The sequence below is a fragment of the Nuphar pumila genome, chromosome 9, assembly GCF_984573655.1.
Source record: "Nuphar pumila chromosome 9, dmNupPumi1.hap1.1, whole genome shotgun sequence".
Taxonomy (NCBI): Eukaryota; Viridiplantae; Streptophyta; class Magnoliopsida; order Nymphaeales; family Nymphaeaceae; genus Nuphar; species Nuphar pumila.
The window spans coordinates 116,020,066-116,047,515 of NC_143257.1; the positions used below are offsets into that span (position 1 = coordinate 116,020,066).

Below are 27,450 nucleotides of genomic sequence, written 5' to 3' on the forward strand. Positions count from 1 at the left end.
TAAGTGGGTTAGTTACCTACAGGAGTACACTTTTATTATCAGACATCAATATGGTACTCTTAACAAAAGTAGCTGATGCACTTAGTCAAAAGAATAGTCTTTTGTCATCTATGTTCGTCAATATCATAGGATTTGAAGTGTCTCGGGACCTGTATTCATCTTATTCTAATTTTAAAAACATTTGGGATAAGTGTCTCTTTAACACATGGTCATTGGACGCTTCTTTTCAAATCCATGATGGGTACCTATTTAGAGGGAATTGTGTGTGCATTCTAGATTCTTCCCTCATATTGTTCTTAACATCAGATTTGCATGAAGGTGGTTTTGCAGGTCACCTAGGACAGGATAAAACGTATGCTCTTATGAGTTAACATTAATTATAGCTTAAAATGAGATATGATGTTGCTAGGTTTATCCAAAGATGTTGAATTTGTCAGGTTTTCAAAGGGCACAAACAAAATACAGGTCTCTATACTCCTGTTCACATTCTCGACCGTTCTTGGGAACACATCTCTATGGATTTTATAGTAGGGATGCCTAGGACATCGCGTGGGTTTGATTCTATTATAGTCATTGTCGACAATTTCTCAAAGATGGCTATATTCATCTTATGTAAATGCACTATTGATGCCTCGCTTATAGTCTCCTATTATTTTAGGAACGTAGTGCATTATCATGGGCTTCCTCGATCTATCACTTCATACTGGGATACTCATTTTCTTAGTTTATTTTTAAAGGTCACTTTGGTCTTTCTTGAAAGCCAAACTTCAATTTAGTAGTGCATACCACCCCCAGACAGATGGTCAAACAGAAGTGGTCAACCACATGTTGGATAATTTGTTACAGAGTTTAGGTGGCAATAATATCAAAACTTGGGATTTGATTTTGCCTCAAACTGAATTTGCTTATAACAATACGGTGAATCAGTCAACTGGAAGGTCCCCATTTTAGATTGTTTACGGTCGGTATCCCATTCATGTGGTTGATTTAGCACTGATTACTCGTGTTGGAAAGTGCTTGCCAATGGCTCAATATATTGTTGACTACATACAAGAAGTCCATTCTCATGTGAAAAAAAAAACTAGAAGAAAATTATGCCATCTATAAGTCTCGGGTCGAGAAGAGTCATTGTGATGTTAACTTTGTAGAGGGTGATTTGGTCATGGCCTATTTGTGTCCTGAGCATTTTTCTTTTGGTACTTATGGCAAATTGAGTCTATAAAAATTCGGTCATTTTTTTATGTTAAAACGTTTAGAGAACAATGCTTACGTCATTGAGCTGCCTGAAGATTGGCAAATCTCGACTATCTTAAATGTTGTTGATTTATATTCTTATCATGAGCAAACAAATTCATCAAAGCCGAATTCTTTTCAGCCAGATAAAAATGATGCGGTTGCAGAGTAGGTACAGTATCGCCCAAGAGACCCTGATTCAGGTACGCTTGATTCAACTATGATGAAGGATGGCATGCCTAATTCTCAGGTGAACTCTGTTACTGATCGAGAATCCAATCGAGGTGGGGACGCTCTTCGGAGGTTTGTGCAGAGCACGAGAGGACGATAGAGGCTCACCTATAGCATGTCTCCCTAACCAACATTTCTTGGGGTCAAGCAGAGGCAGAGCTGAGAAGTGGCCCAGTCCTGCCTCTCAAACAGTTAAATTTTTTTTTAAAGCCCAGCTCTAATTCCATATGAAATAGTTTTTTATCCATTTTTTTACCCCAGCCCAGTCCTGACTACAGCAAATAGTTTGATTTGTCCATATGAAATAGATTTGTATCCATTTTTTACCCCAGTCCAGCCCTGACTACAGCAAATAGTTTGATTTGTCCATATGAAATAGATTTTTATTAATAATTGTAGCCATTTTTTATTTTATCTCAAAAATTTTTTTATGGGGGCGTTGCCCCCGAACCCCCGACTATCACACCATTTTTTTTTTGCTACACCCTGTTTGCATCCCCCCCCCCCCCCCCCCCCCCGCCCCCCTCACATGAATCCTAGCTACGCCACTGAGGCCAAGAAAGTGGTTCGATCAAATCGAATTTGAAAGCTCACATAAAGATCGAGATCTAGAGAATTTTTATGAATAGGTGATTTGGGAGAGAGAAGAGTTCATTTGTTGATGAGACCTTTTGATTTTCTTTTCATTACTTTTTTTAGTACTTTTTCTTGAGTTTTTTAAGTTGTTGAATTTCTAATTCTTTACTATTGTTTTATTTGCAAGTAACCTAAATAATTCAGATAATTTTATCATAAATTGAGCCATCTCGATTTACATCACATGGACAGCCAGAGACCAAAATCTCCAGCCATGGTAGTTGTGTGCTGCTCATTTAGTGAATGAATGACATTTAAGGGACCTCTAATGATAACAGGTCAGGAGTACCCACATGATCCCCTCTTCTTGAGCTTTTTGGTTTCACTAGAGGTGTTTTAGATATTATCATTTTGCTTAGGCTCCTTGGTTCCCAATTTGGGATTGTTGGGTCCATAAAAGGTAGGGAACACCTGAGCATATCATGTGTCAAGCACACCAATACCAGATGCTAATACCAAACTCATTTCAGAAATCATAAACAGAAGCATCAAATGTTTAAGAAACACATTCCACTTGCATTGAAAACTTGTACCATCTCTAGTAAAAACTGTTTACATTACATTATAAGTGAGTATCAAACTTGTTTCCATCAACATATCCGCATACAAACAATAATGCAATTATTACAAGGACTATTTTTATGAAGACTTATAACAATGATTGATCAAGTATACATGTTCAATTATTTTAATTAACATGCATTTTTATCAAAACATATTTTTCTTTTCAAATTTTTAAAAAAATTGCAACAATTCCTTTTAGGAGCTGTATCAATGCTATTAAAAACTTGTATGAACGTGTTTCATGTAAAAAAATATAGGTAATAGTATCAACACCACATGCTGATACCAGTACCTGCACTTTTTTCTAGCACTAAGTCTAATGACCAGTCAACTTTTCTTTCAAGTTGACAAAGAGGGTGGAAAAAGATCAATAAATGAAAAGATTGCTTTGGATCTTACCCGATATTCATCGGAATGCTAGGTAATACAAAACCATATCTGATTATAATTGAATGCAGATATGGTTTTGATTTCTTGCTATCAAATCCAACAAACATCCAAATCAGTTTACATGTAAAAAAGCCGATCTGGTATGAGTTTTTCACCATCCAAATGCAAATTTGAATGGTTTACATCAGGGTATAACATTAAACCAATTGTTTTCAAGTTGTAGTCTGTCATTGTAGAGACCTTCCAGTTTAAGTGGATCTAATTTAAGTTCAATATAATTGGTGATTTTGCAGTCGGTTTTTGAAGGAATAACTTTTTCTTTTTAAGCTGTAACTTTTTATTTTGAAAGGCAAGCTGGGGTTAGGTAGACACCCACCAGTTATTATTCAATATATCAGGGTTTTGAACTTGAAACGTCGCACCATAAGGAGACGTGCACTGACAGCTCTTACCAACCAAGGGAATGTTGGGGTTAAAACGGATGTACCGGGCCTCCCCACAAGTGTGAATCGATGAAAACAATAAAGCAATGACAATGGAAGAAATAAAACCAAAACAAACCAACATCGAAAACAAAACAACGCAACGATTTACGTGGTTCCCTCTCAACTGAGGTACGTCCACGATAACCAATAGGTCAGCAACTTCCACTTTCTTCAAACAAAGATTACAGAGTGGCCAAAAGGCATAAGCCTTACAAACATATAAGGTGTAACAAAATGAACAAGAGGATGAATGATCTGAAGAACCAGCTTGACGAAGTTGTTCTGAAAGAAGTGTAGCAACACTTCTTGCTTGTGTTCACTCCACACCCTTTCGCTGCCCTAAAAGAGTTTCTCACACCTTTTTGCTTTCTTCTACTTCTTATTTTGCTCTCTCATTCATCCCTTAAATAGAGGACGAGACCTGCATTTAATGTGGAAGATAAACGTCTTGCACAACTTACAATGCGCTTGAAGTGCATTAGCACAAATCGCTATCCATCTGAAGCCACAAATCGCTATCAAGCGACTACTATAAATCGTTATCCAGTGACACCACAAATCACTATGCAGCGATACCACAAATCGTTATCCAGTGATACTGCAAATTACTATCCAACGAGTACTGCAAATCACTATTCAGGTTAAAGCACTCTTTGCCAAATCGTTATCGATAAATCGCTGATCCTCAAACTCTGAACAGCTGAATCGTCATTCAGCTGAGAGCACTTCTACAAATTGCTATCTAACGAATACGAAAATCGTCCTCAAGAAGATCAGGCGTCGTACTTGAAATTCTGCAGTGATACTGAATGTGCATCGAACCAATGGATCCCACAAATGAGGGAAACCCTACAGAGAAGCCCCCATTGGTTGAAGTTGTTACTTTCCGAACATTGATAGGTGACAGTTGTACCAGTAGTGTTTGATCTAGTGCCTTCTTCGCAGCACCCTTACAAGTCACATCGACCTTGCTGGCCATGCAGGTGACCCCACAAGTCAAAGAAAAGGAGAACAAGGTGCAACGTAATCTCACACTTTTAGCATGCTGCTGCACCTGATCACCCATCATCTTCGGGATACAGCATGTCACAACGACCTGGCTGGCCATGCAGGTGACCCCACAAGTCAAAAAAAAGAACCAGATGCAATGTAATATCTCACACTTTTAAAGTGCTGCTGCACCTGATCACCCACCATCTTCGGGATACTCAACAGCAGATGGTGGGTAATCAGGTGCAGCAGCACACAGAAAGTATGCAGTCACATTGCACCTATTCTGGCATCGAGTCAAGAATAAGAAGGCCAAGTCCAAGCGGACCCTTTAACCCACATGTAAGTCAAGCTTTACCAAACTAAAGTCCCACATTCAATAAAACAGCAGGTAATTTCCATCACTTCTTGGGTATCTTTCTACTTTCCCTTCTCAAACAGTTTAAGGCTGACATAACCAAGCGGACTACTTCTAGCAAAAGGCTACCTAAGAGTGATGTAGGGATGTAAATGGTTCGGATTCACATAAGATGTGGCCAATATAATAGCATATTCGACTAAACGGATTCGGATATTGAAAAATCATACCAGATCCACTCTTTTACATGTAAACAGATTCGGTTATCTGTCACATTCGGATATTTGTCAGATCCGGTAGTAAAAAGTCAAAATCATATCTGCATCCGATTATAATGGGATATGATTTTGTCTTACTAAATGGAAACTAAAAGGAATCAAATTTGGTTGGATATCAGATAAAATCTGATTCATTGACATAGCTAGAGTGATGACAAGTATTTGGTCATGGTCCATATGGTGCCAGTTTGTCTCTTAGCTTTGGCTGCAGTACAGGAACATCAGATGGGCTGAGAATCCAATTTAGATCAATTTAAGTTTGGTTGTGCTCACCCTCTAGTACAATAGTAGTTTCTTCAAACTTAGGAAGATCTGGATACCCCACTGATCCTAGTGTACCCATTGGATCACCTTGATGATCCAGAAAGGTCACATTCAAGAGATACTAAATCCTGCCAGCCTTGCTTGTATATCCCAGATATTTCAGCCTACGATTCTACATATGGTTAAATAATATAGGGCACCATAAACAAACAAAAAAATCCATGCAAGATTATTTGAACTTCCACTGTTTTTTTTTTTGAAAGAAGAACTCCCACTGTTTGAATACAGGACATGCTTGCATTTACAACTTATGTGAAAGCATGGGGGTCACTGTTCTTCATCTATTCCCAGAAGCCATCACTGATTTTGATTTGCAGGAATAGTGCAAACAGTTCACATTGTGGACATATACAGAAAGGTTTCTGGTCACGGACGGCGCATGATAAGGTCGTTCAACTACCACCTTTAAATTTTGTCTTCCCCCAACTCGGTAAGTGAGCCCATTTTTTTAGAATGCCTTTAGAACCCATACCTCTCTCTCTCTCTCTCTCTCTCTCTCTCTCTCTCTCTCTCTCTCTCTCTCTCTCTCTATATATATATATATATATATATATATATATATATATATATATATATATATATATATATATAATATATTAGGCCCCTTTTTTGTTTAGGACCGGTTAGGCCCTTCAAAAATCACAGTTTTACATATTTTTTCCCATGGCCAACACCAACCATAGATGTGATCTATACGTTTTGTTTTGTGGGAACCATCTTTGGGATCGCCGGAATCTGAGCTGTATATAGATTTTTTTTCCGGTGATCCAAAATCAATGGATATGAAGATATCAGTTTTTTTGGCTCTTAAAAACATGTTTTTTATCCAAACAACATGATCCAGGAGTCGATTCCCACTAAATCGGTCATGCTAAACACATCAAATGGTTCAGATCTATCATAAAACAGTTCAAACTTATAGGGCAGAATGAGGCAGAACAAGAAACAAGAACTAATATGTTCAGTTCTTTTATATATATATATATATATATATATGTGCGTGTGTGTGTGAAAAATGTTCTAGTCAGGTCTCATTTTTTGTTAAATCCCAAGTTAGGTCCTAGCAAGAAACATGGTTATAGGTGTTTTTTATCCCGTAAGAGCAGCATGTCACCTTGTGTTGGGATGTTGCAGGTTCAAAACCCAATGATATAGTTGTATAACTGGTAGGGGTCTGCCTAACCACAGTTTGCCTTTAAAAAAAAGGAAACCTATTTTGGGTCAATTCAATTTACTACAAAATTAGATTTTTTTTATCATCAAATTTAACACAATATGAGCCATTGATTTCACCCTTAGAAAAAAAACATATGCCTGAAAAATACACAATTGAATGCATGTTATCTGATAAGCAGAATACGATAAACACATTTATAGGTTTAGATCAAGCAAAAATTACCTGCAGCGCATTTTTTGGTGGGACCAAACTTGGGGACAAACTAAAATGGGACTTACTATATACACACACACACGGATACTAAAGGAAGGGAACCGAGTATAAATCACTTTTTTCATATTTTTTTAGATTTTATTTGTAGATGGGAGGTGATTTACTACTTAAAATTTTGTTTATTAGAAAATGGGTTTTAGATATGTGATTTTGACATGAAAGTAGGTTTTTTAAACGCTTCAAAAATCAATGGCCCCACAATGCACTATAATTTCACAACTCAAAAAATTGTATTTTTAGATCAAAATAACCAGTCCAAGATTTGATCCTTATCAAACAAACCATGCAGAACACATTTCTCTGTGGTCAGATAAAGTTGATAATGCTTGAACAGAAGATTTCCAGCTCAATAGTTCCATGTACCTACAAGTCTTTATTTTACTTTTTTTATTAAATCTAACTTTGTAAATGTGATCTACATGTCTTTTTAGTGGGAACCAGCTTTTGGATTGCCAAAATTTGACCTATGTGCAGATTTCTCTAGTGATGCAAAAAACAATATAAATGCACTCATTTTTTTAACTCAAGAAACTGTGTTATTTCATCTAAAAACATGATCTAAGAATCAATTTCCACCAAGTAGACCATGTTGAATACACCTGTTAGGTTTGATTGAGTCGAAATGGGATGCATTTTGAGATTCCAACTAGATTATAGATACAATCGGCTAAATATATGCCCTATTGATATCGATATAGGGACAATATTTGCCACCCTCGAGTGTACTGTATCTCTGGTAGAAACCACCCATTCATTAATATTTTCTTGGTTTTTTGTAAACTAAGCCCTATGAATATGTGGTTTTTTTAGCCAAAAAAGATTTTTAGATCATCTAATTGTATTATATAAGCAGATTTTCTAAAAGCTAAAAAAAAAACAATGGTCTATGATACGTCCAAAATTCACTATTAAGAAAATCGTACCTTTGCATTCAAACCACCCAATCCAAACTGCATTCCTTAGTAAATGGACCATGTTGAATGCATTCGCACTGTCAAATTGGCCAAATAAAGCTGACACCTGCAAGTTTGAACTAGAGAGTATCATACTCTAGAGTACAGTCAATACTTTTCAAATATATATAAAGGGAATTGTTTTGCAAATGACCACACAGATGTGTTTAAGATGATTCATTTGCTGCTAATCAACTGTTGAATCGTGTCTTTTAGAAGAAAAAATATAGTATCATGAACCTTGAAATTTATGAGAATTCTAGGCCATTTTTTTTTTAAACCTGCTCATATGTTCGATGATTAAAAAGTTGATTCCAACTAAACAAACCATGTACATCTATAACGTCAGCTACCAAAAATTAAAATATTAAGACCGCTCTAATACAATCATTTGTGTGCACAATTTAGTTCGAACCTTATGGTGCATGTTGCTTTAGCTCTATCTGACATTATATAAAAGTCCACCATGCTGCAAAGAGGTTTAGTGAAGTGGGATGGGGCTTACGCCGCTAGGCAGGCCGTCTAGGTTCAAATCCTATGGGTGTCACCCCTTGTGCAAGCTGAAGCGTGGCGACTCCCTGGGGGGGCAAGGGGTAAGCCGATGTAGTTTTACACTTTCAGGACAATGATGGTAGGTTTTCGACAGAGCCAGCCTGCTAGATCTCTGATCCTAAGGGCAGTTTCTCCACATATATATATATATATATATATATATATATATATATATATATATATATAAGATACTTTCAGCATGGTCTTGTTAGGAATCAACCCTTTCATCATACTTTTTCCACAAAAAATGTGTTTTTTATGAGTCTCACATTTTGAAATGATTATAACTATCGATTTTCAGGATGCTAAAAAAACTTTTTCTTAAGTGAAAATCCCTCAGTTCAAATGTCCATCCTCGCAAAACTATGCTACAGGGTTCAGATTTATCGCAAAAAAAAACCCTAAGCTATTGGCATTTTTTTTAAAATCTATTACACGAAAAAACTGCATCCTGCACAAAGACCTGATCGCACTGGCTCAGCCTGCCATACCTACGGTTGTCATGCCGGCAGCATAAAACTCCGAGGCTAGGACCCTTGCCCCTGGAGTCTATGCAATGCATTGGCTTGAGCAGAAGAGCGACGTCTAACCTTGACAGATTGTCTAGCAGCCAAGGACCCCACCCTACTATGCCAACCCCCCTTGGGGCAAGGGGTTTGATCGACTTCAAAATGTCATCCATTTGTTTCTTTTTGTGCTAAAGATGAGTCTGGTCCAGGTCGCACGTGTTGCAACCCAGATCCCACATTCAAACTTGTCCAAGACAGAACCAGAGTATCGACCCGTGCATATCCAAGAACAACGTCACTAAGACGTCTGAGAAACCAACCAATTGCAGCTAATCTCGTTTTAGTAGAATGGGATGGGATAGTATAGGCGATGATCCGAACTCGCTTTGCATTCGTATCAAGTTAAACTGCTTAGTCAAATTAGTTCTCAGCTCGGAATAACGAATTAACCGGAACAAGGGACCATTTGACGTAGCGATTCACACAACTAGTACACGTCCAAGCCTAGGCATTAGGTTGGATACGGGCAGATATGGATCTAATATAGGGATTCGGATTCAGATGGGAACGGAACAGGCATGATCAGCTATTTGTCTTAAATCAGATACGTTTTCAAACTAGCCAGATATGGATTTTCTCAGAACCCAATGCGAATACTTAAAATCAAAATCAGCCAGGTTCATCAACTAACTGGATCTAGAACGCCTTACAGGTGAAGAACCAGATCCGGATGAGATAGGATCATAACACTAGTTACGGAAATACAACAAACTAATGGCACAATGAAGACAAAACTCGAATAGAACACTCAAAACAGAACCAAGAAATACCCCAAAATATATTATATATAAAGATACCAAAAAGAATTGGAGCTGAAGATCTTTGAAAAATCTGGTCCATAAAATATGAGAAACCAAAAACCATGTTGCATTCCACTTTGCCCCACAAAATAAACTCACCACCATTCTGACACTCTTATTATTTATTCCAGAAAACAACAAAATAGCCACGAAAACCACCAACTTAAATAGTGAAGAAAAGGATTTGCACATGGGAATGAGCCAGGCATGTTTGAAAGAGACGACAGTAACGAAAGCAGAGACATAACACTATTAAGATGGTCACATGACACCTACCGACAATCAAAGTCCATTATATAATATTTTATTTCAATTCCACTATTTTTTTAAAGATTATTTCAATTCCACTAGAAAAGATGCAGCGCTATCATTTATTATCAAAAGAAAAGTTACAATCTTACTCTAATCCAAACAAACATGACTATGCATTTATAAACAGCATCACACAACACGCCTTTAGGATGTCTGTTTGCTACCCTCAAATCACATACCTCCAAAAAGACTCGGTCAAAACCCAAAAGACAAGCAAATGCAAACGGGACCTTCACTACTACCCTAGATGGGTAGAACTGCCAATTGCAACACAAGTAAAACACAAGATTGGCATGACCCATCTTGGAGAATTCATCAATTAGAATAAGCAACATCCAAATTACAAGTTTAATCCAAACTCTGAACAGAGAATCTTATGGAAAATTCAACAGAGAGAACACCAAAATAACAACCCAAACTCTGTACAAAGACTCTTTGGAAATTCACCACAATGACCCCAATAAAATGGCAGCATATACTCATAAAGCATCTAGCAGCATGTGAGCCTGTGTGCATAAATAACTTCTAACATGCATGCATGCAATTTATCTTCTCCAGCACACTAAAAAGGAGTGAATCTGTGAAACCAGACTACTGATTACCACAAGAACAAGAAATGAAAAGCCAACAGAGACATTAGAAATATCAAGGTTTAAACAAGGCAGATAGTGAAATGTACCAAATAAAATTATACATCATGTAGCAGAAACCATCGATCGAGAAAAAGGGAAGCTTGCAAGAGACCTGCAACCATCGCCAAGCAGGCTGATGAACCAAACATATCCCATAACGATAAACACAGACACGCAGGACGCTAAGAACCATTGACTCCTGCACACCATGCATGGTTTTCATAGCATGCAATCGGTCTTTGCAGGCAACCTCCTGAAGAAGTTCAGAGGGACAGAAGGGAGCTTGTGCCTGAATCTTGGATGCCTCAATAGATAAAATCCGACGATGATGGCCATCACCCTGAATGGGGTAACGTACAGAACAATGGCTGCGATGAAGCAGAAAGTCACGAACAGAGCAGTTGCCCGTGGATCCCTCCAGCTCAACAGAGATTGCAGCCTCTCACCCTGGGTCGCCAAGTCCCCAACCACCGTCTGAATCCTTCCGGCAACACTCCTCAGGCGGTCGTACCTCAACCTCACTATATCATTCGGCCGAGAGGTTGGGAAGGTATCGAATTCTTCATCTAGTTCATCCGGATGAACAGCTTCAGCATGGGACAGTCGAGTGTCCATATGAGGCGGTTGCCTTGGTCGCCACCTAAAGTGCCATATACCAATCAGGAACATGTAGAGAAAGATCGTGGGCAGAATCAGCTCAGGATACAAAACCAATATCAGGAACAGCACATGAACCAGAATGGTCGTCAATGGATTCTTCCAATTGCATATCTGATCAAACCATTTGCTCACTGCAATCAACCCGCTCAGAACACCCATGATCCTAAAGAAATTAGCCTTGCTCCTCCTCATGCTCCACATGTGAGAATCAACGTCCAACATGTACTCCACAACCTCTTTCCTTAGAGGGGGCTCGGCCCTGCTCAGCCTCGTGGACACAATCAGAGTGGCTTGGTGCCTAAGGCTATCCAGCTGAGTGACAAAAAGGGGATGAAGGTAATGCATCTTGGGCAGCAAAGGCTGCGAGTATATGTGCAACATGTTGAGCAACGAAGAACACGTAAAGCGAACTGCCAGATGAACCTCCCCCATCTTCTTCACCCCCGTCGAATGCAGGACAAGCAGAGGATAGGAATGTGTGTAAACACGATCAGTCTCCAGGGTCGAAAGGCGTATCCTCACCTTCCCAATCTTTGTATCCCTACTCCCAGAAGCTTTCTCCCCTTGAAGATGACAATTATCAAACACACCCACAGTAATCACGGTACAAGGATCAAAAACCTCCCAAGTATACTGCTCGTTCCATTTTGGGGTAAAACTGTCGATGATTGTCCTGGTCCTAACCCACTTCTGCCCATACTTGGCAACACAGTAAGCATCTGTAGTCCCCCTACCATCCTTTGTCTTCATCGGCAGCAACCCCTGTGCATTCAAGACACCCAATTCGAGAACCCCAATGCTGGGCTTCCACAATTGCTTGGCCGTCGGCCTCAGATCACTGCTGTAGTGGGTAGACTCATCCAAAACATGGTACCCACCATCCAAACAGATCCTCAAGTGAATCCTGCTAGAAAACTTGACCTCCTTCTTCTTCTGATCACCGCCATTCTCCACAACCACATGCTTCTCAAGATTACACCACTTGGTGTTGACAGCCTTATAGTCAAACCTCCTATCCACACTCTGCAGTGGAATCACGGACTTCCCCAAGATCTCATCCTTTCCAGGTCCCACCCTATCCTCCACACTCAATATCAAGTGTTCCTCAAAGGGTTCCGCTGCAACAAACATCAAATCCTCATTCCAGAGTGGATTAGGGCTCCTACTCGGCGACACTTTAGTCCTCAGGATCTGGTTTCCTAGCATTGCCTTAACAAAAACTTCTGGGTACCTACCCTTATCGCTAATCTGCAAGTCCTGAGCTTCAATCACATTGACTCTAACATACCAAAGCTTAGGCGAGAGATATACCTTCGACCGGATGTTCGCGAGGCCATCACCCGGGACTGCGGCAGCGTCCGAGTGCCACGCTTCCGGAAATGCTTCATCTGCTTGGGTGCCCATCCACACTGCCAGCATGAGCTCGCCCTTCGACTTCTCGCCCTTGCGATCCTCGATCCTGTACCATTGGGGTGCCAGAGGGCTGTCGGGCGGGACTCGCTTCGGGACCTCATTGAGATCGAAGGCCACCCGGCCGACGAAATCATCCTTCACCAGATCCTTATCCTTGACGACGCACTCGAGCAGGGTGGATTGGATTCTCTCCTTGGAGAAGGCGAAGACCTGGTTCCACTCGGGGTTGGTCTTCTTCTCGAAATGGCGGGTCGTCCCTTTGTAATTGCCGAGCTTCACTTCGACGTAGGGATCCAGGCTCCCCGTCACGTCCTTGGCAGGGAGATCCTTCGCCTTGACGACGCGGACGTAGAGGTACTGCATCTGCTCCACGAGGTCGTAGGTGCTCGTGAGCTTGTCGCCGCCCGCGCCTCCGCCGCCGAGGTGCGGCGATGTCTCCTTGAGGGCAAAGTCCTCCATCGGAATAGGACGCTGCATCTGCATCCTGCCTTACAGGAAGAAGTAGCAGACCACGATGAAGTAGAAGACGAAGAAGACAAACAACAAAAAAAAAAGAAAAAACGGAGGTTAACACGCTTTCAGAAAGGGTAAAGGAAACCAAAACCCTAGGTCCAGAAAAAAGCACACGTCCAAACCCTAGTTTCGTCTGACGACGGAAAAATCGGACTTTTCCGATGACGGAAGGAACTGCATTCCCAAAAGAACAACCGAAAACCCAGATTGAAGCGATTTTCCACTAGAAAAGGTAAAGGAATTCCATGAAAAGCAGAGAAATGAAACCCTAGACTTAACGCGTCACGGAAAAATGGAATTTTCCGGCGATGGACGAAGCTGCATTGCCGGAATAACAACCAAACCGCAGATTAAACCGAATTTTCTGAAGAAAAATGATAAACTCTTCCCGGAGAAAACGCTTTCAAAGGAGAACCCCCAAACCAGCCAAGAAAGCCAGCAATCTCCGGAGACGGAGAGCAAAAGTTGGGAAGTTGTTCAGACTACGACCCAGATTTCTCTAACAATCTCAGGGTTTTTTTTCTTCCATTTCTGGTTTATGAAGCCACGGATCGAGAACAGAAGGAAAAGGGCAGATAAGAAAATTCAAAAGTTCTCGAAAGACCGAACGGAAGCCCTACAAGTTAGATCGGAGGCGAGGGAACGGGAAGATTGAAATTTCAAAATACCGAAATTTCAGGAATTTCTCCCAATATTTAAATCATTTTTTCCCCGAAAGAGCGATTCCGAATATCCCGAGAGGATACGAACTCCCCCAGGAAAGGGAGGAAAAAAGCCTGAAAAGGGAGGAAAACGCTCGAATCTCAAACCCTCACTAGCTCATCGTCACCGCCTCTGAATCCTAGCCGTAGATCGCGATCTCGAGCCCGCTTCGAGAGGCCTCCGCGTGGAAAATTCCTGGATTTTCCGGGAATTTCCAGCAAGGGTGAGAAAAGAGAGTCGTCAAAAGACTCAAAACCCTAAAACCATTAAAGGCGCTCAGAGTTAGTACTTCAAAACCTAGAAAAAGAGAGAGAGAGAGAGAGAAAGCAGAGCAGAGCAGAGCAGAGCCGTACGATCTCTTCCCTCCCCGCAAACACCTTTTAAGAAGGGGCAGGATTGGTGGGTGCGTCCTGGTCCGGACCCGGTTCATATTCCAATCTCAAAGTACGGTCTCGGGTCCGGTTCGTCTCTAGACGTGTTTACATCCGGCCTGGCTATGTGACAAAGACACGGGTGCGACACGATTCACAACACCAGCCCGAAACGCAAACCGGAATTTTTTTTTGAAAAATAACCCACGAGCATATGAATTTTTTTATTTTTTAATCAATACAAAACTATTTTTTATGTCTTTAATATACATAAATACTGTATTATCAAAATAATTAAAAATATCAAATAGTATTAAAGTAAAGTCATATTCTAATCTTGTGACATAGCAATCTGGTAGTGTGAATTGCCCTTGTTCGGTAGGAGTAGCTAGTCCACATCACCTTGTATGGGGACGTTGCAGGTTCAAACCCCAATGGTGTAGATAAAATTGCTAAGCTGAGGTTTACACAAGGATGGGTTTTTTTTTTTGGAGAAAAAAAAAGATGAATGGATTAAATTCATCGCAGACTTGGTTAGTTACAGGCAATACCGAGTCCGACCCCTATTTGGATTTGAACTAATCGGATTCAAATGTCGGACGAGATCAACTAAAGCCCAATCCTGATCAAACCAACTTAAAATCCGACATTTTTGCATGTATTCAAATTCAGATTTAAATTAGGCTCGGACTCGGATTAATACACAAAAACCAATATCGAGTTCGGGTACGAGTCTAGTGTCAGGACCCGACCCGGTGTCGGTCAAGCCTGAGATCCGTATCCCCAGTCACGTGTCACACCCTGGATGACTGTCGCACGTGCGTGGCTTTTGCCGACTGCTGTCGTGATCCAGGCATCCAGCTGGAAAGCTTGTTTTGGAGGTCCTGTGGAGCCCACTAGTCATCTTTTTTTTTTCTCCTAGGGTTCCCCGATCCAGTGGGCCCACCTTTTCACACGTGTGATTCTATATATCGCGTGCTAGGTTAGGGTTTCTTGGCCGCGGGACACGTGTGGGTCCGTGCCTCACACGCCTAGCTCCTGCTCACGACCAGGGGAAGTCAGTTACCGATTTAATGACTAAATTACCCCTATTCTTTTTCGTAAATATCGCTGCCTTGTTGTCTAGGATGTTGTGTCCGTGAACCGTTTGTCATTTAGTGGTTGCAGAGATACGTTTGACTCGTCGGATGACTTGGATAAATCGGTTTCGTTTCTGAAGAACCGGTTTATTGGGATATCTTATCCGAGTCTTGAATATAAAATTGCCTGTCTGAAACTCAATTCATCCTGAGAATGCCGATCCGAGTCGGTTTTGGGTTCCTGTGTTTCGCTTTACCAAATGGACCTTTTGTCAGTGGAGACTTTGACCTGAAGTAGCTTTCTTTGACTGCACAAATGACTATAACCTAACCTAGTCAGGGCTTGAGCCCATGCTAGGCATGAACTTAATTTGGATCATACAATTGTGGACCCAGTGTGGGTCCATTAGGTGCGTCAACTAGGGCTGTATCAATTGTCGGACCCTCAACCGAAATGTGCGGGTCCAGACTGGATCAGACTAAGAAATGTTGGTACGTTGGTATAGGATTGAGCAGGTCTGACAGGAACAACTATAGGTAAAACCATACCCACGTTCGATTAGGATGATTATATAAACCAGACCCGGCCCATGCGTGGTCAAATAACTATTTTTTTTTTATATTTTTACATTGAAATTTTGTGGATCTTAATTCAAACTCAAATTGGATCCATGCCTGGTATGAATTTTCATCAACCATACCCGGTTTGTATATCAATCGGCTTCTTAATCGGACCTCAAACCCAGATCCTATTGGACCGGTACAAGTGAGGGTCGGATCATACCCGACCTGTTGATACCCCTAGCATCAACGATTTCAGTCTGGATTTGTGATCTTGTGGTTGGTGAAATAAAAAAAAAAGGTGGATCTGGAATTTACTTATTTCTGCATGGACCTTCTTCCTTTAGGCTAGAAAATCCATGAATGTGGGAGTAATTTCTGGACTCAGATATTGTGTTTGCAAAACCCATGGATTTAGCATGGGTTCGTTGATCTATTCCTTGGATCCCGGATTTGAAATAGTCAAGCGCACCTTGAATATCCTGAATTTCTAGATTGGATCTGACATGGGACCTACTCCAAATCCTCCACTGATGCAAATGGGAGATTGGATATATGAAGATATTAGGGCCGTGAAACAAGCTGAGCCGATCGTGGCTCGGCTCATGTTTGTCTCGTAAAGAGCTCATTCAAACTCATAAAATTGGCTCGAAATTTTGAATATGAACAATAGGTACTCAGCTCGGCTTGACCCTTAGAAGCACGTATTCCTGTTTCTCCCAACTCTAAATCAATGTATAGTTTCTATAAACAAGTCAGCTCGAACTTAGGCACGTTTAACTTGGGCTCATTATGCGGTTGAACCGGCTTTGGCTCGCCACAAGAACAAACCAAGCTTGAACACTTCAAACTTGGCTCTTTCAGCTCGTTTTTCCAGCCCTGCATATAAATCCCTAAATAGTAGGTTTAGGGATCGGCTCGTTCACCAGTGGACTGAGCCCGCAGCTCGGTCTTATTCATGTTTAGCCTAGCCGAGTTTAAACTCAGCTTAACCCTATATGAGAAGAGCCGAATACGAACTGGATGGTGTAAAAATAATTTATGTTATTTATGCATGGAACATATATTTTTTCATATATTACACTTAAAATATATATATTTGTTATATGTTACAGTTAATAGTTTAGATTATATATCTACCATTTATCCTTCTCTTTATATATATATATATATATATTTTTATGCATTTTTTTATATGTTCCACTTAAAATATATATTATACATTAAAATATATACATTTTATCTATACGAGCTCTCTCGAACTGAGTCAAGCCAACTCGTTTAAGCTTAAACGAGCTGCTTGTGGCAAGGTTCGCCAGCTATACCAACCAATCATGAACGAGTTCATGACGAACAAGAAAGGAATGAGATGATCCAAGAACGGACTTCCCTCTTTTCATTCTAACTCTAAAATGAATATTCCAACCATAAGGTATCAAACGCCTCCTTAGGATGCAATTGAATATTCCAACTCTAAAATCCATGTATTCAACGGGGCATAAGGCTCATATTTGACAGAGAGAAACAAACTCTGAATCCCAAATCCATGGAAAATGGGGATCTCAGATCAGTTGGAATCATAGTGACAAAAGTTTAAAATGGCAAAAAAACTCGAGAGATTTTGAATTTTTTCATAAATCTTGCATTCTTTTTTGGCAAAATCTTTGCAATAAAAAATAATTTTAAAAATACAAAATTTATTTTTTTTATAAATAAAACACATTTAAAAATAAAAATATCAAGGGTTTTCATGATAAATAACTTTTTAAAATATAAATATCGTGATATTTGTCACGGTTCCATTTTTAAACTTTCAGGCAATTTCTCGCGATATATCGATGATATTTTTTATAAATATCGCGATATTTGTCACAGAGGTTGGAATTAGAGGATAGAGATGGGCCAAATCCTCTTATCTCAAATCCGAGTTTGAGATCCAATCCGAGGTATCAAATGCACTCTAAAAATTCTCACAACCACGGTCCACGTCCAGCTCCCTTCAAGCCTCAACCATTTGCCAAACAAGCTTAAAAAAGTTGGGCTCAAGCATAAATTGTGAACGGCCCAAACCCCCCAGGCTGGACCTAACAACCTAAAAGCAACTCAAGGCAATTGGGCCAACCGACCAAATTGGCCCGGACAGGCCTTTAAGCTTGAGCCCATCAACCTGGACCTGCAAGATCAGGCCTAGCCATAGCAGTAGGCCCAAATGAGCTGTGATTGATAGGATTGGACCCGGTTGCTCCCCAATTGGACCCAAATTAGCCAATACTAAAATATGGTCACAACTAGACCTAGACCAACCTTGGTCCAGCTCAAGTCCAATATAACATTTCTAAGCAAGCGAGGGGTCTCGTTTTGGTAAAATAGTGTCTTGTCCAAAACAATTTGCTGGTCCATGGTGTACCTAATGGGCAAGCTACCATCCACAATAATTGAGATAGGGCTGCAAAAAGGATCGGTTTGACCGAACCTCATATCCGATCTGACACTTTCTTTCATGTTACGGATCACTAAAGTAAGATTTAAAGATATTCAGATTGGATTCGGATTTGCCACATTCAGATCATTTTTTTTTTCGATCAAATTGAGATCAGTATTTTATATGGGATGTATATTTGGATTTGGATCTAATCCGAACTGTTTATATATTTTACACGTATTACCAACATATATATATTTCTAATCCAGATTTAATCTTACATCATTAGATCCTATTTGGATTCGGACTCAGAATACTATTGGTTGATCAAAATGCAGATTTCTATTCGGATCCAGAGGATGCAGGCCTAGTAGTTTAAGGTCCATTCTTTCAGGTCACCGGTTATTGTCACTTCCATGTACAAGGCCCGGCATAGGACCAGAGGTCTCATATGAAAAAGGACCACTACTCTTTATGACCGTAGGAAATGCAACCAAAACTACCAAAGGACAGACCCAATGCGTGTATGGATGCTAGGGCATGAGAGGCTTAGTTCCAATGTGTACCTGGGACCTAAATCCTAGATGCTTTGGCATTTGCTATCAAGGTTGTTAAATGCGATGAGGCGAAGCGAGGCGTTGAGCCTGCGCTTCGCCTCTGAGGAGTACGCCTCAGGTACTAAGGCGTACGCCTCTCACAACTGGTATGGAAGTGAAGCGGTGGGAGGGGAGGCAGGGAGCGGCGGAGGAGCAGTTGGCCGGCACGTGGCGGTGGATCCACTATGTTCTTGTACTGGTTTTTATAAAAATAGGACTCACAAAGCCGATCCCATATAGTTGTGACAAGGCATGGTGATAATTAGGGGTGGAGCTGAAGGGCACAAATGCATAGTGATCCGGGAATTGGCACATCCACTAGAGACTCATGACTTGAGCGGGTCAACTTGGTGACTCGTAGGCTGCATCTAGTTAATTATTAAAAAAAAATCAAAGTACCAAATAGCTAAACTAATGACTTCAAATATAGATATATAACATGGTTAAGGTAATTAGTTTAACAACATCCATAGAATCCATTATAATTTGAGTCCTACTTTCAATATTTATAAATTCATTCAAACACATTTTAACTTTTTTATCAAACATTCAAACATATAACTTCATAATCTGCCTATCAATTCATTTAAAAATATAAATTTATTCTTTGCTCATAAATTTCTTCAGACATTCAAAGTTCAAATATAAATTTCTTATAATATATAAATACAAATATAAATTCATTTAAACACATTTTGATATAAATTGAGAATGCTCGATTTACGAAAAAAATCTATTAACTATGATTATATCTAGAAAAAGTTGAAAAAGCAAAAAATAACTGAAAAACAAGGAATAACTCAATTTAATATTCTCAAATCAACTCTTGATAACCTCATATATCTCTCATCTTTTTATAAATGAGTTTTCTAATTACAATCAAATTAATTAACATATTTAGATAACTTTCCAAAAAAAAAAAACTTATCATAACATCCAATATCTAAGTACAAAGATCCAAAACAAATTTTAAAATCTAAAATGGATCTAAACTGATCTTTTATGAACCCAGGTCTTCTACTTTGTTCCTACATCACTCTCTCCAGGTTGAAGAAGACTTGCCCTCAAATCTGGATCTCGCTTATACTTTTTTCAATCTCATTTCACCTTGTGGGTTATGGGCCCACAATATGAAACTAGATCTATATATTGCACCACAAACTGAGTGGATCAAGTTGGATTTGCTCTAATATGTATATGAAATCTTGAAACATTCTTACCTAACCATCCATAGTGATATGAATCCCTACACTAATCTGGATTAAATAGCCCCAGTATGGGCTTGATCCAACTTGAAGAAATCACTAAATATAGGATTTGGACAACTTGCTTTGTCGACCCGCGATCCAAAAGTTGGTTCAGAATATGACTCAGGACCCAAAAACTTGAAGAAATCGTGAAACTCGAGTAAACTGAATAACAAATCAGGGTCAGAAGGCTTGAACCGATATGCGCGACCTTCGACTTGGTCCGATGAGGAACCAAACTACTTTGAATCCACCCAGAATCAGTTTGATATCGATAAAAAATAGGTTCCACCAGCGTAGTAGAGTCGAACCAGTTCGGTTTGTTAGAAGCTCAAAAAACTGCCATACCTAGTTTCGACTGCAGATGGAGGGCCCTCCACCACTTCCAGGTGGGTTGAACCATCACCTCCTCTAGCAGTATCATGGGGCGCCGACAAGTGGGATCTCGCCAGTAAATGATCATTGATTGGGAGTGTAAGATCCACGATTCTAATTTTGATGATTATGGTGTAATTATATGGAAATCGATGAATTTTTATGTTCTCGCAATTTTTGAAGATTTGCTTATTTTGAGAACTGGGTAAATCGCGTAATATTATGTAAATAAAGCAATTTTAGGAAATCTAGAACGAATCAACACTTGAATCCTTTAGGATAAGTTTGGAATAAGGTGGTGGTGATACACCCCGAAATTTAGACCCGAACGACAAGGAAACCTCGTCAGTGCATGTGAATTACGAGTATTGACTTAAATTTGGACCCGAAACTTAGAACGCTTAATTTTAACGAACGAGTGGTGATTTCCTTAAGAGGCTTCGACCATTCTACGTTAATTAAGGTTATTAAGAGAATGAAATGACTTGTTGGGATTAAATTATTACTTTGTTTCATTAAATATGTGTTTTTTTATGACATACATTTTTGGCGGGTTTTGGCTTTTGATCCAGAGCACTTAGTGGATCCAAGACCCATGGGCGACCCTTTCAGTGGACATCCATAGCCGTGGTTGACCAGCTGGTCAAGGGTGGACCAGCTGGGTGGCGTTTTTGCAAGAAGATTGCATGGTTTTAAAAAGAGGGCCTCTATTGGCCATGTATCTTTTTAAAAACCTCATTATGGATCCCAAAGCCCATCATGAGGGGCGTCTTTTCAAAAAAAAAGAGCATGGGGTTGGCGCCCCATGGCGATTTTGAAACAAAACTAAAAGTTTTTAAATACTCAAAACCGGTTGGGCCTAAGGAGCGGCTAGCCTTGGGCAGCCCTTGAAATTTTTCAAAACATTAATGGCTTTTCAAAATGGTATTTTTGCAAGTCTTTCTAAAAAGTTTAAAAGCTTGACATGCATTGGCTATGGGGGGCGTGGAGCACCCCAGCCCTCCATCTTGGAGGGGAAAATCCTAGCCGTTCAACCTAAAGAATATCCTATAAAAACTCTTAGAAAAAAAATGGGCCCCTCTCTTGTTGGGCGATTTTTTTTCAAAGACTCTCTCTCTCTCTCTCTCTCTCTCTCTCTCTCACACACACACACACACACACTTGTTTCCTCTCTCCAACCGTGGGAACCTCTTAACGTATAGCTGCAACATCACCTTCCTCTTCTTCCACTAGCTAAGGTGAAGATTCACCCTTCTTGTTTATGATTTCGGTATGAAAAGGAAGCCGGTGGGACTTTTCATCTTTGCATGCAAGTCCATACGGTGGATTAGCTCCAAGATTTGTAGTTGTAATCTTGAATCACCATGGATTTGCATTATCATTTTGTAGCATGCATTTACAATCTTTACTTTTGATCTTCCTATCGATTTCATTTCAGTTTTAATCACCTTCTATGCTTGTTGTTGTCTTCCTTCTCAACAAAAAAAAAATGTTGTTACTTTTTCTTTCCTGTTGTATTCATGTTGTGTTCACAGCTATAGCAATTTCTTCGGGTGTGCTGGGCAGAGCTGGGCTTGTCCAGCCCACACCCATTCCGTTTGGCATGATCTCGGAATGCTGGAACGTCGGTTGGTGCATTTCAGCCATCAACATTCTTTTATTTTCTTTTGGATGTTTCTTTTAGTAGTGTTTGGGCTCAATCCAGTCCCCACGCGTTGGGACTGGTATTGCAACAACGATCTGGGCTTGGGTCACGTCGTGACCAGCCCTGCTTGAGCGTAGAGCTTTGGCCTTTTCAGCAGCAAGGTAATGCTTGCTTTGTTTTTTTTATTTTCCTTATTTTTTTCTTTTCGACCCGTTGGTTCTCGAGTCGGTTCACCCGGTTGGCGCACCTGGGCACCGAGTGTTTCGACCGACCAGGGGAAAGACCGGTCGTTCGATGCCATACCCCTTTGGGTTGGCTGCTCGACCGCCCCTTTTGAGCTCTTGCTCATGCTGCTGGGAAGAGCATCAGACTTGGTCCAGCGGACCAAACCCCTTGGACAACCAGTTTTCGCCCTAGCTGGAGCTGGACGCCATGCGGGTAGCCCGCGCGCCCAGCACAAGCCCTCTATGAGCTTTTTCTTTTTTTTTGGAGGTAAGTTTTGTTGTATTATTTTCTTTTTGTTTCTTTGCCTTGGATTGTTGCCGGTCTGAACCATGGATTCAGACCAGCACTACAGTCCATCTTGACCGGTTGGGTGCGCACCGTTTGGGTGTTGGGCGCCCATGACTTTCGATTAGCCCTTGGGGGGGGGGGGGGGGGGTGCAGGTCTGAATCGAGATTTCAGACCTAAACCTCTTGGCACCCAGGGTTAGCTGTGGCTCATCCATGTTGGAGTCGTGTGCCAGCCACTAGGTGCTGGACACCCCGAGCTTCCCTTTTCGGCTGAGCCACTTTGGGCTCAGGTCTGAACTGAGAAGTTCAGACCCTGCCCTGTCTTAGCAGTCGTTGGGTCCTAAGGACCAGACCTCCCCTTGATCAGCCTTAGTGCCTCTTTTCACTAGAATTGACATTGACCCTTGTCAGGGTTGGATTTAGCCCCAACCGAAACCATTGGCTGATCTGGCCCGAACTATGAATCGAACCAGACCCTGTCGGTATGCAAGGTAGTTAGGCCTGGAAAGGCCAGACCATTGTTCGGGACTGAAACTCTCTTTCCTTGACCGCAAGTGTGTAAACTCCCCATTGGTACCCTTGCAGACCCGAAATCCAACTATTATGGCTGTCAAACACACTTTCATTCAAAACCAGCTTGTCTCCATTTCTAGTTGAACCATAGTAGACCCAATGTCGGATTTAGTTAGCCTACACCTCCTTCACACCTCGGTTAAGCTTTGGCATAGTGTACATGCTTTGAGTCGCATCAAGTTTGATATATATATATATATATATATATATATATATATATATATATATATATATATATATATATATATATATATATAAGTGTGATTGGGTATATACTTACGTGTATATAAGTATAGGCATGTGGAACCTTGAGTATCTTTGTAACGTGAATGTATGTATATATATATATGTACACATGTAGGTTAACAACACTTAAATGATTGTTCCGGTATGTCTGAATGGACATGCGACACTCTTGTGTTCCGTCCCAATATCTCTTATGATATTGTTACACTTCGAATCAATTAATGTTAATCTAACATTCATTTTGACAAACGGTTTATTTCGGGACCGCAGGCGCGGCTCCCCATACCGTGGAAATAGCTAATGTTGTACCCATAAGGCGGGAATATCTTAGATTCCACCATAAATATATAATTGCATTGAACCACGTGTAATGGTCCTTTGGATCACAGTTGCATCTTCCGTACAAGAGCAACGATTCACCTTGGGGGAAAACCAATGTTATTCCCATTAGACAGGATGATTGATTAAGTTCGATTTCAAACCCTTGAATATGAAAATGTAGATGAATGCAATTATAACACTGAAGTATGCAATGTAGTGCAGTTTAATATCATGTGATGCCTCTGTTGTTTATATTTGTGCAAAAGATAGAAACTTGTGATATTCCTTCACTTTGCACTTAGCACATCCTGACACTGTTATTGAGTAGTGCGTACCCTAAGGGGGTACATTGCTTGAGGCATTGGAAAGCGCATTAGATGCACTTACCTCATGAGATAAAAGGATAGAAATTGAACACCATAGGGTATGAATGTTGAAATGATTCATTGTGGGCTCAGTTGGAGTCTTCGGGCAGTGGCCTTTGTGTGGAGTGGACTCTTGTGCGTTATACCCTAAACAAAAAATGAAATAATATGGTGTTTTGACTGTTTTCACAAGCAGTGTGCTCCGTTGGCCATGTGAGGCTGAGCACGTGGATGGGCAAGCCAAGTCCTCATTTTGCGTACCCCGCGGGAACCACGAGGCAGATTCCTCGTTGTGAGGTATGATTGAACTTGAGCCTTAAGAAAGATAAACCCGCTTCGCCCCATTCACAAAATGGTTCACCTTGGGAGAGGGTGGATGGTACAACCCTAAGTGACTCGTCGTTACTACGACACGTGTTTTGATAGGAGCTGTAGCGTTCCTTTGGCCTCCTGTCACTCAGAGTCAGGGAGGTCGAGGTACCTTCTTAGGGCCTCACTACTGCAGTAGTACGGATTGCAATCTTTTGCCTAAGTGACTCGTCGTTACTATGACACGTGTTTTGATAGGAGCTGTAGCGTTCCTTTGGCCTCCAGTCACTCAGAGTCAGGAAGGTCGAGGTACCTTCTTAGGGCCTCACTACTGCAGTAGTACGGATTGCAATCTTTTGCCTATGCGAGTGTTTTCTCCTAGCTGTGTGTTGCTCGCATATGGTTGACTCGGTCTGTAGCTTCCCCGGTTACCACACCATAAGTTGAATAACAGACGCCGAGTGCATGTCTCACAGAATGCGAGGTTTCTTCGCGTACCCGAAGGAGTAATCAGAAGAACTTAAAGACTAACCAAACAGCTGACATACTGTAGTTGCTACTTTACGTGTTCTGTAGATTCTACTTCAGTTACTTTACTTGTTTCAGCTGTTACTCGGTTACCTTACACTGCACTGGTTACAGTTAGTTACTGCGTGAGTACTTGCTCTACTGTTTCTTCAGTGTTACTTGGTAGTTGACTAGTACTTGTCACTTTACACTTATCACTTGTTAGCTTACTTTCAGTTCCTTGTGAGTTGATTATATATCTGCTTGTGGTTGCTTCTTCACCACCTCGCAAGAGGACTGACCCCATTTTATGGGGATGTAGGTGACGAACAGGTATAGTGCGGATGCGATGACACACGGTGGAGGCTCGGGGGACCCACACACTTGACCTGCAGTTCTTGTACCTGGTGGTCTCTTTTTTTTGGGGTTTTGGTTATTTATTGAGATGTATTCCCTGTTTTGTACTTTTGTACTTACACTTTGTAAACTCTTTAGACCGTTGGGATGTTTTCCCCTTTTTCCTTACAGCTACACCTTTTGTACACACCGTTGGTTACACTGTTTTCACTTGTTGCACCCATCTGTGGTGGTCGCCCAGACTTGCGGCTTTGTCGTTTTCCCCACACTTGCTTTCCGCGGATTTACTACTTAAACCCTTGAACTCTTCAAAAAAAAATTCACTGAAAATTCCAAGGTTTTTCCAAGGTCGGGGTTTGGGGCGCCACAACTTTTGGTATCCGAGCAGAGTTCAAGTGTGCGGTCAAAGCTTCATCGTGCATCATCCATCGCACTATAAGTATAAGTTAAGTTTCTTTCATTTCTCTATTTCCTGCTTTTTAGATAGGTTGTGTTGTGGTTCTGCTGGTGTGATAGATGTCGACGAACCCGACCTACGACAAGATTTTGGAGGCTCTCCAAAACCTAACTCGAGGCGAAGAGGCCCTGAGTGGAGCTGTGCGATATTTGGCACGTAATGTGCATATGTTGGCACCTCCATGCGCCAGGTGTTTGGAAGATCACGCGGGGCAGATCTGTCCCCGTAAATTGGCTGAGTGCCCCTACTGTAGTCTTCGTGGGCCTGTCATAGAGGAATGTCAGACAAAGCAGAGGGATGAACTTTGGATGAGCAATGCGGAAGACATCGAAGATGTATCTTCGGTCTCTGGACCACTGGTTGTGGAAGTGGATAGCCAGGACGGAGAAAGGCGCGGAGTGATCGATTCTCCCCAGTATTCTCCAGATTCCTACCCCTATGCGGTTTCTTTGGAGTACGTGCCGCCGATTCTGGAGGAAGTCCAGGAGATCTTGGACACGCCGCTGAGGAATGTTGTTTCTCCTCCACGTGTGAGGCTGAGGCGCTATGGTAGTCAGAAGGACTACAGGGACTTCTACACTAGCAAGTCATGAGATTGAGATATGTTGTTTCGTTTTTTGTTTTGTCGTGCGTAGCGCTTGTTTAACCCTATCTTGATGAAGGGTACTTCTGTAATGTTGCAACTTCTTATTAATAAAATAGAAAATTTTCCATCCTTGTGTTTTGTTGGTTGCTTACGCATAGACTTTTGCACATTTAGATGGCATGGCGCGCCAGATGTGATGACCTTATGGAGACTTTGAACAACCTTACGGAGGTTGTGGGTCGACATGCGGAGACCATGAGGAACATGAGCGAGCACCTTCAGCAGGCCGCCCAGGGCCAGGGAACACCTGCCCAGATTCCTGCTACAACAGTCCCATATAAGCAATTTATGAGCTTGAACCCTCCCTCGTTTGATGGGAAATCGTCGCCAGAAGCAGCCGAAGATTGAATCAGAGAAATAGAGGGCATCTTTCTTGTGTTACAAGTTGGTGATGATCGGAAGGTGGATTTTGGGACCTATCATCTCAAGAAGGACGCGGAAAGGTGGTGGGCGACCACCTGGGAGATAAAATTCGACAACCAGCCTATAGAGTGGGACCAGTTCGTGGAAGCGTTCTACACCGCTTACTTTCCAGCTCACGAGAGGAGCCGAAAAATGCAGGAGTTTCTTGACCTCCAGCAGGATAGTTCTTCTCTCTCTGAATACGTTACGCATTTTCGCAGCCTGAAGAGGTTTTGTCCGAACTTATACACGATAGAAAAGGAGCGAGCTCTTAAATTTGCTCGAGGGTTGAAGCCGATACTACGAACGAAGGTGTACGCCCGTGCACCTATGGCGGTCGATGAGGCTTTAGAGACGGCCTCCTTGCTTGAGTTTGACTGGAGCGAATCACAGAAGACTCCCGCACATCGTCA

The 27,450-nt window shown here is 41.2% G+C and overlaps 1 protein-coding gene across 3 annotated transcripts; it reads right to left on the bottom strand.

Annotated features, from left to right (window-relative positions):
- Nucleotides 1-10,742: 10,742 nt before the first annotated feature.
- On the bottom strand, nt 10,743-14,396 carry LOC149828981 (FT-interacting protein 7). Of its 3 annotated transcripts, none has more exons than XM_090017835.1 (2): nt 12,729-14,390; nt 10,743-12,665 (listed from the first exon to the last, which is right to left on the bottom strand). In XM_090017835.1, the coding sequence occupies exons 1-2, from the start codon at nt 13,311-13,313 to the stop codon at nt 10,977-10,979; spliced, it is 2,274 nt and encodes a 757-aa protein (XP_089873961.1). In that variant the 5' UTR covers nt 13,314-14,390; the 3' UTR covers nt 10,743-10,976. The 3 variants fall into 3 exon arrangements, with proteins under 3 accessions (XP_089873961.1, XP_089873960.1, XP_089873959.1); XM_090017834.1 differs by having other exon boundaries at nt 10,743-12,674; XM_090017833.1 differs by having other exon boundaries at nt 10,743-14,396.
- Between the last annotated feature and the right edge of the window lie 13,054 nt (nt 14,397-27,450).